This window comes from Chaetomium tenue (genome assembly GCF_020726465.1).
Source record: "Chaetomium tenue strain MPI-SDFR-AT-0079 chromosome Unknown F5144scaffold_6, whole genome shotgun sequence".
In the NCBI taxonomy this organism is placed as follows: Eukaryota; Fungi; Ascomycota; class Sordariomycetes; order Sordariales; family Chaetomiaceae; genus Chaetomium; species Chaetomium tenue.
Genome location: NW_027117334.1, coordinates 2,742,312 through 2,758,691, shown reverse-complemented (window position 1 = coordinate 2,758,691; position 16,380 = coordinate 2,742,312). Strand labels below are relative to the sequence as shown.

The 16,380-nt window shown below is 56.9% G+C and overlaps 7 protein-coding genes across 7 annotated transcripts; 3 read left to right on the top strand and 4 right to left on the bottom strand.

The window, feature by feature from the left end:
- Window positions 1-1,642: 1,642 nt before the first annotated feature.
- Window positions 1,643-2,381, top strand: F5144DRAFT_539562 (uncharacterized protein; the record flags this gene model as incomplete). The annotated part of the gene is made up of 2 exons (XM_066787123.1): window positions 1,643-2,109; window positions 2,161-2,381. 2 exons carry the CDS (start codon window positions 1,643-1,645, stop codon window positions 2,213-2,215), a joined length of 522 nt encoding a protein of 173 aa, XP_066640154.1. The 3' UTR covers window positions 2,216-2,381.
- Window positions 2,382-2,649: 268 nt separating this feature from the next.
- On the bottom strand, window positions 2,650-3,519 carry F5144DRAFT_595596 (uncharacterized protein; the record flags this gene model as incomplete). The annotated part of the gene is made up of 2 exons (XM_066790711.1): window positions 2,650-2,693; window positions 2,781-3,519. 2 exons carry the CDS (start codon window positions 3,517-3,519, stop codon window positions 2,650-2,652), a joined length of 783 nt encoding a protein of 260 aa, XP_066640153.1.
- A 2,004-nt stretch (window positions 3,520-5,523) lies between these two features.
- On the bottom strand, window positions 5,524-6,803 carry F5144DRAFT_360785 (uncharacterized protein). Its single transcript, XM_066784394.1, has one exon. The coding sequence runs from the start codon at window positions 6,551-6,553 to the stop codon at window positions 5,648-5,650; it is 906 nt and encodes a 301-aa protein (XP_066640152.1). The 5' UTR covers window positions 6,554-6,803; the 3' UTR covers window positions 5,524-5,647.
- Window positions 6,804-8,716: 1,913 nt separating this feature from the next.
- F5144DRAFT_496954 (general substrate transporter) lies at window positions 8,717-10,447 on the top strand (the record flags this gene model as incomplete). Its single annotated transcript, XM_066786178.1, has 2 exons — window positions 8,717-9,211; window positions 9,272-10,447. 2 exons carry the CDS (start codon window positions 8,717-8,719, stop codon window positions 10,445-10,447), a joined length of 1,671 nt encoding a protein of 556 aa, XP_066640151.1.
- Window positions 10,448-11,736: 1,289 nt separating this feature from the next.
- F5144DRAFT_360734 (uncharacterized protein) lies at window positions 11,737-13,441 on the top strand. Its single transcript, XM_066784393.1, has 2 exons — window positions 11,737-12,053; window positions 12,142-13,441. The coding sequence occupies exon 2, from the start codon at window positions 12,150-12,152 to the stop codon at window positions 13,305-13,307; it is 1,158 nt and encodes a 385-aa protein (XP_066640150.1). The 5' UTR covers window positions 11,737-12,053; window positions 12,142-12,149; the 3' UTR covers window positions 13,308-13,441.
- Window positions 13,442-13,636: 195 nt separating this feature from the next.
- Window positions 13,637-14,817, bottom strand: F5144DRAFT_496054 (uncharacterized protein; the record flags this gene model as incomplete). The annotated part of the gene is made up of 2 exons (XM_066786130.1): window positions 13,637-13,743; window positions 13,926-14,817. The coding sequence occupies 2 exons, from the start codon at window positions 14,815-14,817 to the stop codon at window positions 13,637-13,639; spliced, it is 999 nt and encodes a 332-aa protein (XP_066640149.1).
- A 447-nt stretch (window positions 14,818-15,264) lies between these two features.
- On the bottom strand, window positions 15,265-16,299 carry F5144DRAFT_497245 (uncharacterized protein; the record flags this gene model as incomplete). The annotated part of the gene is made up of 3 exons (XM_066786192.1): window positions 15,265-15,357; window positions 15,395-15,702; window positions 16,116-16,299. The coding sequence occupies 3 exons, from the start codon at window positions 16,297-16,299 to the stop codon at window positions 15,265-15,267; spliced, it is 585 nt and encodes a 194-aa protein (XP_066640148.1).
- Between the last annotated feature and the right edge of the window lie 81 nt (window positions 16,300-16,380).

The following is a 16,380-nucleotide window of genomic DNA, read 5'->3' as shown; positions in this document are numbered from 1 at the left end:
ACGGATTCTGAAGAGACGGGCCAAGGTAACATCGGTACAGGTTTTTAGTCCGACTGGGAAACCAGGACGGTTTTCCTGTACAACTAGCTAGATAGTTGGACCGGCGAGCCCAAGGGCATAGCGGTGTAGGAATAATAATAAATAGCAGAGGGTCCGGCACGCCCTAGGGCATAGCGGAGTATGAATAATATATATAATATATACATATTCACCCAAGACAGTTGGTAAGAAAACTTGATTAGCCCCCTCATTTTTCTTTCTTACAAAGGTTGACTTGAACCAGTGCCGCCTGAAGCGGGCTTTGGCGTAGTTGTTAAGGCTGGCGATTTGACATTCAAGACTGCGCCAAGCATCTCCGAGGACCACTAAGTTTAGGAGGATGTTGAGAGCCGCCGAAGATACAAACATCAGACTCAAGAGAGCGCATTTTTATCACGTAAAGTTGCCGCTCATCGCCACTGGCATTGAGCGAGATCTCTAGATCGGTAGACACCATCGAGGCACGTCACACTACAGGAAGCGCCCAGGAGCGGATTATTTCCTCGGGAAGCCTAAGGGTTGGGGGGGGGGGGGGGGGGTTACATTCCACAAGAAAAAAAGTGCTGTAGAGAACGAGTAAATATATAATAGAGAACTTCCTTTTCTATATATACCAAGCTGCGTATATGTGCCAAGCTTATAAGAGCTTGCTAAATTATGACTAGGTATCTTGTAATACGGCAATTGCCCGTCGCCGTCTGTCCTGAACCTCGTAGCTCAACCTGCCCCGCGCCAACCTCACCAGCGCTCCACCCGCCACCATCAATTCCGTCCCCTACGCGCGCCGTACCGTACGCGCCCGGCGTGCAGGTCGACAGCGGCATCACGCTGCATGCTTGTCAGAGGCATGTTACTCGCGTCTTTCATACGATATTTGCATTGACGCTGCGGGTGGTCGGAGCACGATAGGGATGGGAAGGCCATTCCTCGCGCATGCACACGGACCTCTCCGAGTCTCCAAGTCGTGGTGGGATGCCGCTCATTGTACCTATAGGTATTGAACATGGGGTTAAAAAAGTGCAGCAAGCATACATTTCTTTATCCACAAGTCATTGTATCGACGCTTTGCGGTGCTGCCTCTGCCCTGTTACGCTTTTCCCGGGTCATGGATAAGGATATTAACGCACTTGGCCGGACATGATTCCCCTCCGCTCCATCTAGGCTCCGTGCATGTTCCCAGGCCTGATGGATGTGCTCCAGTCCATGGGCCTCAACTGTCGTCAGGGATTGAACCAGTCATCTCAATGTGGGGAACAGGCCCTCGTCGCATTGCCTCGAGCTGATTAAGCGTCAGCTTCCTAACCCAAAAAAGCGATGCCAGTGAGGCACCTGAGAGGCACCTGAGAGGCTGTGTCCAGCCCCAGCCTACGGCACTTCCAAGAGCGCCTAAAACAAGCCGCTGCCTGAAATCCATCCCAAAGACTCATCTGGTACATACCAACTGGCATAAGCTCTTGTGAAGCCAATTTATCTCAACGGAGCCCATCACCACGAATACAACCAACTTCACCTTTACATACACCCAGGGACCCAGTCACGGGCCCGTCACAACTGAAACCACGAAGCTCCCGCAAATCTGCTTTTCCCTCCACGCATCCTCGCCATGGCACCCATCGCCCGCATGCCCATCCAGCCCCCAGCAGACCTCTTCATCTCCCGAACCCCGCGCCCACCATCCACCCCGGCGGGGACACCCGACCCCGTCGACTCCACCCAACGGCCCCACACGGCCCCACACGGATCTGGCCCCACAGAACCGGAGCAACAGGCGGGGCCGGGACGGGAGCGCTCGGACGGGCAGCGGACAAAAGCGGAGCCCGGCGGAAACCACAACCACAACCACAACTCCAACTCCGACTTCGACTCCAATTACAACAGCAACGAAAAGGCCCCGCAACCACCACAACCCAAACCAACAACGCTCCACCACATCGGGTTTGCGCGCGCAGAGGGGCATCGGCCGAGGCCGGAGCAAACGGACGCGCTGGCGCGTGCCGCGCGCGAGTTCTACAGCCAGGGTTTGGAGCACCAGCGGCAGAGGCGGCTGAGGCGGAGGCTGGTGCTGCTTTTGTATGTTGGGTTGTTGGTGGTGGGTTTGTGGTTCGGGGCGTGGGTTGTAAGGTTTGGTTGTTGCTGTTTCCATGGGTTGGCCGCTGGGGCTGCTGCGGGTTGTTAAAATGGCTGTTGTTGGAACTGGCGGGTTGTATGTTGCGAGATATCCGGGGTGGGTTTTGTTGGGTTGGTGGGAGTTTGGGAGTTCCCCTGATTTACTTTTGTTGGGTCTTCGGTTCGAACAGCGATGTCGTTCTCTAGGCAGGCTGTCAACACATCACGATTAAGGTGGCTTGGAAAGATAGGCATATCATACACTTCTCGGATGGAGATGCAACGACCCCTTGAGCAGGCTCGCGCCGGTTTCCAGTGCTCATTTGAGGCTAAGCAAGGACTAGACTAAAAGGATGGCAACAAGAAAAGGCAAAACACGCAGGTCAACGAAATAAAGTGATAATCCCGAAATATCACGCGATCCCATCCAGCTCCAGCCCAACAAGTCACTAGACAATTCCAGTCACATTCACCCCAGCCTGAGCCAAAGCCCCGTCATACAGCCTACGTCCAACCGGCGAATAACCCGGCACCACATCCCCATACGCCTGCATCCAGGTATCTGATCACCACAAGTCAGCACAAGCTCATCTTCCGTCCCCAGAGCGAACAAACACAAACTCAACCAAACTCACCATAAGTACTCTCCGGCTTATACTTGCAATACCACGCAATGAACCACAACAACCCCGCGCTCGGCCCATCCGAGTCTCCTCCACCATCCTCATTCGGAAACGCCTCCATCACCGCCGCATGCTCCTCCTCCGTAATCCCCATCCTCTGCCCCCCAGGCCTCCCATACGACCACTCCAGTTCATTCCCCCAATAAATCGCAAACACATCCGGCTCCTTGTACAGCGCCAGCTTCGGCTCCGCATGCAGCGCGATCCCATCCCACACCCGCTGCACGCGCCAGTCCGGCCATTCCCCACCGTCACGGTGGCCGCGGATGAAGTTGGCGGCGGCGATGGCCGAGTCGACCTCGAAGCGGCGGTCGGCGCTGACGAAGGGGTGCGACAGGTTGTGGGCCGACGCCAGGTCGTGCAGCATCAGCCCCACGGCGTGCACCTCGAGGTCGACCTGCGCCGCGAGCGTCGCGTTGTGTCGCAGCTGCAGCGCGCCCCACAGCCAGCACCGCATGACGTGGTTGTAGCTGCCGGGGGAATATTGCTTGGCGAGGGCTTCGGCGTCGCGCACGATGGGGGTGTCGACGAGGCGGATGCCGGCGAGGGTGCGGTGGGGGAGGGAGGAGGGGTTGGGAGGGGGTAGGTTGGGGGGAGGGGCTCGAGGGGCTGGGGATGCGGTTGTGAGGGGGGAGAGGGAGGTGAGAGTGAGGAGGAGAGGGAGAGCGGAAAGAGGTGAGAGAAGCTGCATTGTAAAAGTGTCTTGACTCTTGATCGGAGAGAGGAGAGGTGATAATTGAGAGTTTGTGAATAAACAAAAAGGAACCGCATATCATCAAGTATTTATCATTATAGCTGTCACCGTATAGGAATCATGATGGCGAGCTTATCACTTGTCACTTGACGTACTATTAGAGATTTTGGCTGAGAAGAGAATATGAGCAAGTTTGAGGGCGAATGTTGTTCTCATGTTTCCCTAATGCGCGCAACCTGCAAAACGTGAGACACGAATGAATGGGTGCACCTATAAGTGAAGCTCAGATTATACTGTGGCGATTTTGGCACCGCCCGAAGACGATAAGTTCCGACAGTCAACGGAGCTTAGGGTCTTGCTGACGTGCATATCTTGGGAAGAGCCGATTGTATTGGGAAGATCTTGCGTGTTTATAAACACATAAGCTACGCGTTGCTCGCCTTTTAGGAGTGGGTTTAGAGACCCTTGAGAATATTGGTTGCCCGATATGAGTCGGAACTTGGTCAACCCCGTGACAGTGCAAATGCATCTTATGAGGCAGTTTGAGTAGTTTGCCTTAGTCTTATTGCTGTGAAGCTTTTCAGGCTGTCTTCTAGGTGCAGAGCACCGTAGCTGGCGGTTATCTAGGTAGTTAGGTAGTCATGTGTTTGTTCTTAAGCACAAAATGCAGAACACAATTAGTAGGTATATCGCCTAGGCCTTCACACATCTCCTACCCTTCAATGGTTGTTCCAGAGAAAACACCGCCAACACGGCCACTCAGTCTTACAGAGGCCTCCAAACCTTCAAAAGCAATTCGGCGAGTTTGATGCAATGTCTCTAATCCCCTCTGACATTGAGCTGATACTTTCACGTCCCGGGCGCCGCAGTCTTCCTGGGGGGCAGTGGTCAAAAGAACGTTGGCTACTGGAGGGTTCCAGCCCAGTCCGGTATAAGTTGGACGACGAGGACGTTACAAAGTAAAGTCGGGAAGAGGCTCCTCGAGTTGGGTGAGACCGAAGGGAAGCATCGAAATATGGGTGTAAGGTGATCTACGAATCCTCTAACCCTAAGGGTGCTGCATCGGCCTCGTGTATGGCTTTCCGATGATGACATGTTACTCAAGCAACTTCATCCAGTCGTTCTTCAGTGTCTTGGCCTGATGTTTAGAGAGATGGATGCAGACTTTACGGGCCGTTACACCTTGTTACCCACTTCTTGACTCATGACAAGGTACCTAGGTAGGCACCATCTATCTAGATACTATGTAGCTTCTGGTTATGATGCTCTCTCTCTTGATAATTACGTTGGTTCATCCTAGTGTCTACTATCTGATTCATGGCTGATGCATTGTTGTTTTTAGTTGCTGCTCAGATAGCTTTGCTAATATCAGCTCCATGACAATGACATTGTCAACTGTTAGGCAGACTGCATCGCGGATATTTTATTTTGGTGGAGTGATTTCACACAATCGCACTTTCCTTGAGCTGCAGAGACGGGCCGTCGCATCCGCGCAGTTCCGAAATTTCGCGTAAAACGCACGATAAGACCTCACCGTGTGAACTCGCAAGTCCTTGGAAATTTCACTTTCTTCCTCCCCCGATGCATGCTCCTACGTTTCCTTTGGCAGCCTTCGTTCTTATCACTAGCATCGCTGGGTTTATTATTTCACCAAAGGGTTAATATGCCAACAGCATCCCCTACAGCCCTCCCCACTCAGCATTTTGCAGATCCCGCTCGCCACGGACCGAATTCCAGATTCTCGATGCCGGAAGCCCGGGACGAGGAATCGCCGAAGCGACAGGGCATGTCATCATGGGCCAAGCCCGGGCAAGCACGCACACGGAGAGCAAATGGCGCACTCCCTAATAAATACTCGTCAAACACACTTCCTTGATGCCGAGCGAGGTGGGGGGCCACGGATGATTGTCGGCTGGCTTTGGCTTGATTGGGGTGCCTGAACGGGCCAGTCGGGAGCCGGGAGCAACAGCCCATATTTGACTTTATTCTCGAAGTGCGCGTCCTGCTCGCGTCGTACAGTCTCGACGCAGTGTTCCGAGTGGCTTCGATTTTGTTCTTCAACGGCGGAACCCGGTGTGGCGTCACACTGATCGACAGGCCTTGCAGCGAATGCGACCGTCTTGCCTCAATGCTCCATGATGCGGTCGGAGCAGATCTCATTTCTTCCGCCGCTCCAACAAACAAGTAACGTACGGTACGCCGTACGCCGTACGTTACCGTATTTCGTGGCTGGCTTGTTTGCCTGTTTCAAGCCGCCAACCAGTTGGTTATGCACCACTGCGCCGCTCAGGAGGCCTGTTGATCGTCGCAGCAGAAAGGTTCTTCCTCGATTGCTGGCAGGCAGGTTTCTGCCCACACACCCGAGTGCAGTGGGATTTATCACGCAGCTGACTTTGCGGGAAAGGAGCATCCCACCAGCACATTTACCAATCGCCTCGACAGTCAAGCTTTTTTCCCCACATTGGGGCGTCCGACATGGCGCCGGCGACATGGTCAGCATGGCGTCTTCCCAGTTGCCAAGGGCCCTTCCTCGCGGCCTGGCACGGGCACCTGGAAACTTGGCGCGGAGCCATGCGTGCGCCACCGGCACTGATAGTTGGCGCGAGCTGGATCGTTGCTTCCGCGGCGACCGGCTTGTTATTTTTGAACACGAAACGAGACCGTCAGTGTCATGCGCGCAATGGGAACAGCCCGGCCTTGAGGTGACCTTGCCGAATTCGCTTGGGCGGTGGGACTTTGGGAAATGGCAACATGACATTCTACCAATCACTGCCAATCCACTTCCCCATTTGAGCCGCTGAGAGAGGCAACGATTTCGGCGTGACGAACCACTGGAAAGCCGAACAAAACAAAGCGTTGTGAAGCCAAGCCTCAAATCCCAGTGGCACGTGAGCGTCTTCTTCCTTTGTTCTCTCTCGACCATGCCGAGGGACCAAGCCGTTGTATGTTCGACTCCAAAGGCCAACAAGTCCACCTGATGCACGATGGCGGAGACTTTCGGCCCGATCCCCAACCGCTCCCTGAAGCGCATGATCCTTCGTCGCGGACGCGGCGGTTTACCCCAACTCGGCCTTGTGGCGCGGGCCGACTTGTCACACGGTGTTGTTGGGCGTCAAACGTTACCACCATTGGCAGGCTTGCAGTTTACATCAATGAGTCGGCGCGGCCGCCTCGCAAACAAATCGTTGCCGTTCAGCATTGCATGGCCATTCAGTCGAGACCCAAGCTCGGTCTTGCGAGAAAAGTCTAGGCCGCAGTTGGGGTCCGTGGCAGTGTGCGATGAGGTTCGAGTGTGGCGTGGGGCCGGGGAACTTGCAGTCTGCCCTGAGATCCACACTTCAGCAGTTCGGGTTAGGTAGGGAGTTCGCAGAACTTTCCCGGAGAAGCGGGTCTGTTGATGTCGGGTGGGTTCGTGAAGAGAAGAGGAAGAGAAGGATAGAAAACCTCCCTCAGCGGATATCTGGCCAATTGCAGGTCCTGAAGGCGGCTCTCTCAGCCCGAGACAGCCACCATGTCATCGAAGCACGCAAATGAGGGGCCCCGGACGCATGCCATGTGGAAAGCCGCTGGCAGCTGGCATCAAGCAAATGGAAAAAAGGCTTCCAAAGTTCCAAGGTTCTGCAAGAAATTGTGGGGCTCTCGAGGTCGGTCTCGCTGAAGGAGGCCAAAAAAAGCCCAGCATCCGCGCCCAGCAAGCTTCCCCAGAAAAGGACCGTTTTTACCCGGCGAGTCCCTGTTGGGAAGCGTCCATTTTCTCCAGAAAACCAGGGGCCCGATCGATCCAGAGCATTCGACCGGCCTGAACGGCAGGTTCGCCACAACAGGCCATCTGTAGCGAGTCGGGTGACCGGCGTAGGCCGGAGCTGACCGTTGACGAGGACGGCCGAGGCTCCAAAACGAGGACACTATCTCGGAGTGCCGCCGAGTCACAAAGGCTGAACCACCGGCGCGAGTGGCGCGATGCACCCGGTAGCCGCGAGACCTGGAGTGACGCCGAGAAGAACGCTCACGTGTTGCAACCGTATTGTTCGTCAGGATCGCTTACGGACAAAGCGAAAGCGGACCATGATACGAGAAAGGCATGATGCAAACGATTTCGAGGAATGCATCGCGGCCGCGCCGGCTGAAAAAGTTTGATGCAGTTGGTCTCGCCAACCTGCTGGCCCGGCGCCGCGAGCGTCACAGGACGCGGTTTTGCCATTAAGGATTTTTGATTGCTGCCGGGAAAGGGTCCGCGTTCGGCAAGGCCCCGGTTTGGGACCTTGGGGAGCCCCTGGCAAATCGTCTGCTCATTTACGTTGGTATGGTACAGTACGGTAAATTACGCTGCGGTTGGCTCCTCGTTTGATGATGTGTGCAACCCTCCGAGGCAAATGGCCAGCGAATCGAAGCCGGATCTCGGCAGGGCAGCGAAAGGATGCAACGCACCGGACCGAATCGTCCAATTTGCAGGCTCTGTCGAGGGCGTGAGGTGCTGCTGCCTTCGTTGGCCTGGCCACTGTCGGTCCCTTTGCCCCATGGGGAGGACTCCATTTCGGCCCTTCCATGAGTTCCCTCCACGTCTGGAGCACCCCGGAGTGGAGAGGCGATTGCTGGGGAATTGGAGATGCGGGCGCAGGTTGCTGGTTGCACCATGTGCTCGTGGAGCGTCGCCGGGGGATTGGTAAAGTTTGGGAAACTAGCGCTGCTTGGGGGAGCGAAGACGTTGCAACGAGCCAGGGGGGCGCCGCAGATGCTCGGCGGTATTCTGCATGACCCAATCCCCGCGGGGCCAGACTGGATCCCCGCACACCCCAATGCATTCGATCCGGCGGGACAGCGGCGAAATACCCCAAGCTTCCTGGGTGCCAAGTCGGGGGTAATCGACGGTCCCTGTGTTTTGAGTGGCCCGCTGCACCGACACATGCAATTCGGGGCCAAAACCAAAGACAGACACCCGTTGAAGGAGGCGGCCAACATGCGACAATCGTTTGCCTAGGGGTGCTGGGGTGCTGGGGTTTCCTGCAACGGATCACCATTACTTTACCAGGAATACCATACATAGTACACTCTTTTACCCCAGGCCACCCTTCCATCTCTTTATATCGTCTGCCCATCCCGCCCTTTCCCTCCCCCGTCGATCTTGTCCTTCTTTTTCTTCCCCATTCCTTTCTCAACACCAATTCTTTCGACAGGGAAGGGCAAAATCATCACCATGTCCTCAAACGAAAAAGAGGCCTCGGCCCCTGCCGCTGCCCACGTCGGCGACCTCGCGGTAACCCAGGATGTCGAGCGCATCGAGGCTCCAGTCACCTGGAAGGCGTACCTGATCTGCGCCTTCGCCTCGTTCGGTGGTATCTTCTTCGGTTACGACTCGGGTTACATCAACGGTGTGCTCGGGTCCAAGATCTTCATCGAAGCTGTCGAGCATATCGGCGCGACGGAGGTCAGCGAATCTAACACCTCGCTCATCGTCTCTATCCTGTCCTGCGGTACCTTCTTCGGCGCTCTCATCGCTGGTGACCTGGCCGACTTCATCGGCCGCAAGTGGACTGTTATCTTCGGCTGCCTCATCTACATTATCGGTGTCGTTGTCCAGATGATCACGGGTCTCGGCGACGAGCTTGGCGCCATTGTTGCCGGTCGTCTCATTGCTGGTATCGGTGTCGGCTTCGAGTCCGCCATTGTCATTCTGTACATGTCCGAAATTGTGAGTTGACCACACCCCTTCGCTCTCCAAACATGGCATTAACCCGATATCGAACCACAGTGCCCTCGCAAGGTCCGTGGCGCCTTGGTTGCGGGTTACCAATTCTGCATCACCATCGGTATCATGCTTGCGTCCTGCGTCGTCTACGCCACCGAGGGTCGCACGGACACCGGCTCTTACCGCATCCCGATCGCCATCCAGTTCGCGTGGGCCCTCATCCTCGCTGGTGGTCTGATGTGCCTGCCCGACTCTCCCCGTTATTTCGTCAAGAAGGGCAAGCTCGCCGAGGCCACCGACGCCCTGTCTCGCCTGCGCGGCCAGCCCAAGGATTCCGAGTACATCCAGGTCGAACTTTCCGAGATCGTCGCCAACGAGGAGTACGAGCGTCAGCTCATTCCCTCCACCACCTGGTTCGGCAGCTGGGCCAACTGCTTCAAGGGCTCCGTTTTCAAGGCCAACTCGAACCTGCGCAAGACCATCCTCGGCACTTCCCTGCAGATGATGCAGCAATGGACCGGTGTCAACTTCATCTTCTACTACTCGACTCCCTTCCTCAAGTCCACCGGCGCCATCTCCAACACCTTCTTGATCTCCATGGTCTTCACCATCATTAACGTGTGCTCGACCCCGATCTCCTTCTACACTGTCGAGAAGTTCGGTCGCCGCACCATTCTCTTCTGGGGTGCCCTGGGCATGCTTATCTGCCAGTTCCTCGTCGCCATCATCGGTGTCACCGTCGGCTTCAACCACACCCACCCCGACCCGCTGGACGCCAAAGCCACCATCGCCGACAACATCTCGGCCGTCAATGCGCAGATCGCCTTCATTGCGATCTTCATCTTCTTCTTCGCCTCCACCTGGGGTCCTGGTGCCTGGATCGTGATCGGTGAGATCTTCCCTCTGCCGATCCGCTCGCGTGGTGTCGGTCTCTCGACTGCCTCCAACTGGCTGTGGAACACCATCATCGCCGTCATCACCCCGTACATGGTCGGCGAGACCCGCGGCAACATGAAGTCGTCCGTCTTCTTCGTGTGGGGCGGTCTCTGCACGTGCGCCTTTGTCTACACCTACTTCCTCGTGCCCGAGACCAAGGGTCTGTCGCTCGAGCAGGTCGACAAGATGATGGAGGAGACCACCCCCCGTACCTCGGCCAAGTGGAAGCCGACCACGACCTTCGCCGGCCGCCAGGCCTCCGAGGACGCCTTCCTCAAGCAGCACGGCGACACGACCGTTTAAACGGAGCCAGTGCGACTTGGGCCGGACATTTCTTTGCTGTCGTTATAGGATACCATCGCGGCATAATATCATGTGGTTTTACGAATTGGATACCATGACCCGACAAACAAGCGCGCTGGTTGGATGAGGACAGCGAAGCAATGGCTATTAGCGGGGAGGAGGATATGTGTTTGAAGAGATGTGGTACGAGCTATGCCTCTTTCTGCTCTCTTTTACCGGGACAGAATCCCGACTTTGTAAATAATTCCCTAATCTCTCGCAATCTCGAGCAGAATCTGTGATCCTGTCCTCCTCCCAGTCTCTCAATCCCATGTGTGTTTCGTGTGTTTGTGACGTTGACTCGCCACACGACTGTCAAGGATGGATTGAGCCCCTAGGCAGTTGGCAGGTGAGGGGAAGACCCCACCCTTCTTCGAGTTCCCAGGGGCTATTTTCAGGGGTCTTTGCAACACCTGAGGTGAGATGGCCAGCCCAACGCCAATTGGCAGAAAATCGAAGACATTCACACCGCCCCCATTTTGGGGTCTGTGGGCGATGGTCTCGAACCGGCTGACGGAGTCCCGGTGGTACGGCGAGTCGTGCAACTGTCAGCATTGAACACACAAGCCCCAAGGTTTGCCAACCCCGAAGGCGATGGAATGCGCGGGGATTGGGTTATGCTATTCAGCGAAGGTGGCACAGATTGAAACGCGCATTGATTGGAACAAGTTACGGGAAATTTCAAGGGGATTTGAAGGTTCAGTTGATCTTTAAAAAGCACCAAATGATCAATTGCATCCTTGTCTGGACCAATGCATGTGACCGAAAGCGTGAAATCGAGGCTTCCGCCACCTCCACAAATCTTCAGACACTTGAGTGCAGCTGGCGCAGGCCAAGCACCCCATCTCAACGGCTGATCAGCCTAGGAAGTGGCCGCAAAACACAACTGCCGTCAACCCTCAGCATGTCGCCCAGCGGATCCCCTTGTTTATCACGCGTCGCGTCTCGGCAACCCGGCCAAGATTCCCGCGCTGGCGCCAACCTCATCAACCGGGTCTTCTTGCCGGGAGGGGAATCTGTTTTCCCGGATCGCATTTCTGCCCCGCCTCGCAAGCATCGCCACATCAATTACCCCGCGCAATTTCACGCAATTCGTTGACGACAGACAACCCAGATGGAGTTCTCCCACTGCCGCGCGCGGCACGGCGGGTGCTTTGCATCAGTGATGGACCTAGACTACGCCGATTGCGGCTGATTCGAACGAAGCTTGATCAGATGTGCCTTCAGATCGACTCGCCCAGTTGCTGGCCCTGCCGTATATAGTTCGCTGCGGCCATCCGACACCCGGTGCCACCCTCCCTGCCTGGAATACATTGTCGTGCATCGAGAAGGTTTCACAGAGATCGACATCCACTATATAGGTGACTCCGAAGGTCTGGAACCGGCACCCCCATCTCGGAACTATCGACACATTACACGCACTCCGTCGCACGTCACACATCGCACACCGTATCCCCCTTCCGCGATCCCGCTCTGCACGAGACACGGACGGACCGAATTGCCCGCCTCGCAACGCGCCGCACCGCGTCTCACCTCCAAAGGTCTCACCCCGCGTCCAGTCCAACCGGTGAGACATCCCGAGGGAGCAAGCCGAGACGAGACCAAACCTCCCACCGGCCGTTCCAGACTAAAAACTAAGACATACTTCTTCCCAGCCGCAAATATGCCTCTCCCCGCCGGTGTCTACCGCGCCGACCACGTCGGCTCCTTCCTCCGCCCGCAGCCGATCCTGCGCGCGCGCGAGACCCTCGACACGCCCACGCCCATCGCCGCGGCGGACCTGCGCAAGCTCGAGAATGAGCACATCACGGAGGTGGTCCAGCAGCAAATTGCCAGCGGCCTGCAGTCGGTGACGGACGGCGAGTTCCGCCGCGCGTGGTTCCACATCGACTTCCTGCAGCACCTGGCGGGCGTCGAGCGCCACGGCAGCCTCTCGTCCACCAACGTCACGTCGCACGGCGTGACGCCGCCCAAGCTGGTCGTCGTCGGCAAGTTGGGACACCCCGACGCGATCCAGGTGGAGGACTACAACTTTGTCGAGAAGGTGCGGCAGGAGGACGCCGCGGCCGCGGCCGGCCGGACCGTCACGACCAAGGTGTGCATCCCCAGCCCGACCATGGTGCACTTCCGCGGCGGGCGCGAGGCCATCTCGACCGAGGCGTACCCCACGCTGGAGCCCTTCTTTGAGGACCTCGTGAAGGTGTACCAGGCCGAGATCGCGGACCTGTACGCCGCCGGCTGCCGCTTCGTGCAGCTCGACGACACCAACCTGGCGTACCTGTGCGACGAGGGCATGCGCTCCGAGGCGGCTAAGCGCCATGGCGAGGACCCGCAGAAGCTGACCAAGCACTACGCCGCGCTCATCAACGCCGCCGTCAGCCAGCGTCCCAAGGACATGGTGATTGGTATCCACCTGTGCCGGGGCAACTTCCGTTCGCAGTGGTTTGCGGAGGGCGGGTACGAACCCGTGGCTGAGGTACTGTTCAAGGAGCTCGATGTGGATGTCTACTTCCTCGAGTACGACGATGCCCGGTCCGGCGACTTCTCGCCGCTGCGGTTCCTTCCGGAGAACAAGACGGTCGTGCTCGGCGTCATGTCGAGCAAGAAGGCCGAGCTGGACGACAAGGAGGATATCGTCAGGCGGTTGAACGAGGCGGCCAAGTTCTGCCCCCGCGGCCTCGACCAGCTGTGCTTGTCGCACCAGTGCGGCTTCAGCTCCACCATGGAGGGTAACGACCTCACCGAGGAGCAGCAATGGGCCAAGGTCAGGCTGGAAGTCGACATCGCCAAGCAGGTTTGGGGTGAGGACCTGTCCAAGTAAGCGCAATCTATCATGACGCATTAATGAGTTTCAACATCGATACCCTTCGCTTTTCAACAGCGCGCGAGATTGGATGCGGGCGTGTATATAACGGCCTGGCAACCTGTGAGAGGAACATGGCGTCCCCTCGAAAGATAGGGCTTCCCGTTCTTGCCACGGCGTGTAAATATTCTGCTTAGTTCTTTGGTAGATATCTAGAGTCATGTATCTGCTATTCCATTATTCGCTATTGTAAGTGACTTGAGCCTCATGCAACCGTGATCGCACGCAAGAATGCGGAGCTCTCGTTACCCTCGCGCACTTTGGCGATGGGCGTGAGGTATGCCTCGTCATTCCCGCCGTCGCCCTGAAGTTTCCGCACATATGCCTGCGCGACCTTCAACCACATCGCCTTCTCCGCCTTGCTCGCGCGCTGGCCCTCCCAGACCCAGATCGTCTTGCCAGCGTCATCCAACACAAACACATCATCGCCATCCAAGTCAGCCTGCGAAATCCCTCCACCCTCCTTCACCAACTCAAACTGCAACTGCCCCGACTCATCACTCAACCTGAACAACCTCCTCTCCCTTGCCCCCTCCCCACCCGCCGACGACCCGGGCCTCGACCCCGCCACGGCACCCACAATCGGCCGCGGCGCCTTCAACACGCCAAACCCATCCTCCTCCCCACCCCCCAACATGGTCACCACCAACCGCGACCGCGACTCCGCCTGCGAGACCACCTCCACATCCACCCGCTTCGCCAGCTTCATCTCATGCACCACCTGCGCCGCCTTAGCCTTCTCCATCGGCGAGCACCGCCCGCCCTGCCACACCCAGATCTTGCCGCCCTTCCCCTTCTCCAACACAAACACATCCCCCTCGTCCAAACTCCGCCAATCCGCCTCCACCTCGCACACCACCACCGCATCCCGACTACTACTCCCAACAGCGCACGAATTCTTGAACACGCGCAGCAGCGTCACCACCCCATCCTGCTTCTCGGCCGCGACCGCGTCGGGGTCGCCAACATGCCGGAAGCCCGAGGCGACGCCGCCGCGGCGGAAGGTCAGGCGCGGGAAGAGGGCCAGGAAGGACGCGGAGGGCTGGGCTTGTAGTTCCCTGTGCTGGGTCGCGGCGCCGCGCAGGAAGGCGTCGAGCTCGACGGTCTTGTAGGCGGCGGTGCCGGCCTCGTCTTGCGAGGTGTGCGCGCCGAGGAGGAAGTGGATGGTGTGGGTGAGTTTGGGGGCGGTGTCGGTGGCGGTTTTGAGTTGCTGGGAGTGCAGGATGATGTAGCTGTCGCCGTCGTAGAATTGGCCGTGGGAGGTTTGGGGGATGGGCACGACGGCGAAGTTCTCGATGCGCCAGACGAATAGCCCTGCGGTGAGGCCGACGTGGCCGTCGTTCCAGGCGGGCTCGGTGTCGGCGGAGGCGTACTTGACTTTGTGGTCGAGGTCGGAGCCGATTAGTTCGACGTTGCTGTCTTTGATGTCGTACTCCTTGAGGTGGACGAGGCCGGCGTGGGGTGCCATTTTGTTTCTGGGGGGTGGAGGCTGATGGTTGGTGAGGTGATGTGAGATCGGGTGTGGAGTAAAAAGAGTTTGAGTTGAAGGCTCAAGTTGAAGAAGGTTTGAGTGAGTGACAAAGTTGAAAGTGAGTGAGTTAAGGGGTTCAAGTTGAGTCCTGGTGGAATGTTGGTTGACCCTGTTGGTTGACCCCTCATACTTGGCCGATCACTGTTTCAGACATCCACTCTGCGCCGCTTTCGGGAACGTGGCAAAGGTCGATATCATTAGAGCCGGTTTGAAACCAACCCACGTGGTGTGTGGCACCTCACCCACCCACTTTCTGTTCAAGGAAAAAGCGGGCTCTAAGGAAAAAAGAACTCGGATATAAAAACCGAATAAGCTAATAGAAATCACGTAAAGTAAAGGTAATTTTAACGAAACGAGCTACTCTAGGCGCCAGGATAACAAGACTCAAGGTACCGAAACGTTCCGTGAGCAGGGGCGGTGGGAGGTCTGGCTTCGCGTGACGGGCGAGGCCAGCGAGGTGTAGGTACATGCCTGTTTCTCTCTTTTCCCCGGCGTTCTAGTATCTAGATCAAACTCCCTGGCCTTGATGATCGTTGTGGGGATGCTTCTTTTGATGCGAGTCGCGGCCCTTCTCCTCTATATCTACGTTGACCTCGTCTGTCCGTAGGATTCCACCCGTTGAGCCCAGGGTTTCTAACGGAATGGGGGTTTCAATTGGGCCGCCCCCGGTGCTCCATATCTTTGCTCGCCGTCCGTACGGCGCCGACGAGGGGTAAGCGAAGTCGCGAGGTAATCCAGATCCGCTGCGGGTCCCCATCAGCCCTCGCTCAAATGCCGCCTGTGCGGGCTTCTCAATGATGTGACGGAGAACGGGGATGGATGCTGCCATGATGATAGTCACGGGTTCGGCAAAAGTCCAAATGACCAGGGCAACAGTGTCACCTTAAGCAGTTAGCATGTCTTCTCACCATTTCATGTACTGTGTCTGACTTACGTGTGACATCCCGCGTGAAGTTTTCACAGTCCATCTGAGCTATTTTGACGATGGCTATCGCGCCGGAGCTCCACAGGAAGTTAGCCTTGAATTCCCAGCGGTAGAGAGATGTTGCGGGAGAGCACTTACACAGTGCCAAAGCTCATCGCCACCCCTAGGCTGATCTTTCGCGTCCTCTGCTGATTCAAGTGCCAAATAAAAGGCCAAGGGATGATGGCAAAGACGAAGTCCGTCACCGCTGACCACACTGGCAGAATGTTAAGCCAAGGGATCTGGTCCATGGTGACAAGGAATCACTCACCCGCTCCAAAGATCGCCAACCTCCAGATACCGCTTGCTTCGATGCAGATTTGCACCAGCCGATCCTGCCAAATAACCACCCACAGAAAGATGGCAAAACCCCAGATGATGAGGTTGGCCGATATTGCCAGCCCCCAGGTGACCACCCTCTGCCAGCGCACATCGAGCACCTTGAGCAGCATCATGGCGATTGCCGTTTTGGCTATTGCACCGGCACTGACAGCGAAGAACTCGGACACGGCGATCAGCTTAACGGCCTCGGCGGG

Excerpts from the sequence above, each read along its gene's own strand:
- F5144DRAFT_360734 (XM_066784393.1), top strand. The coding sequence starts at position 12,150 with ATGCCTCTCCCCGCCGGTGTCTACCGCGCCGACCACGTCGGCTCCTTC.
- F5144DRAFT_360785 (XM_066784394.1), bottom strand. The coding sequence starts at position 6,553 with ATGCGCTTCAGGGAGCGGTTGGGGATCGGGCCGAAAGTCTCCGCCATC.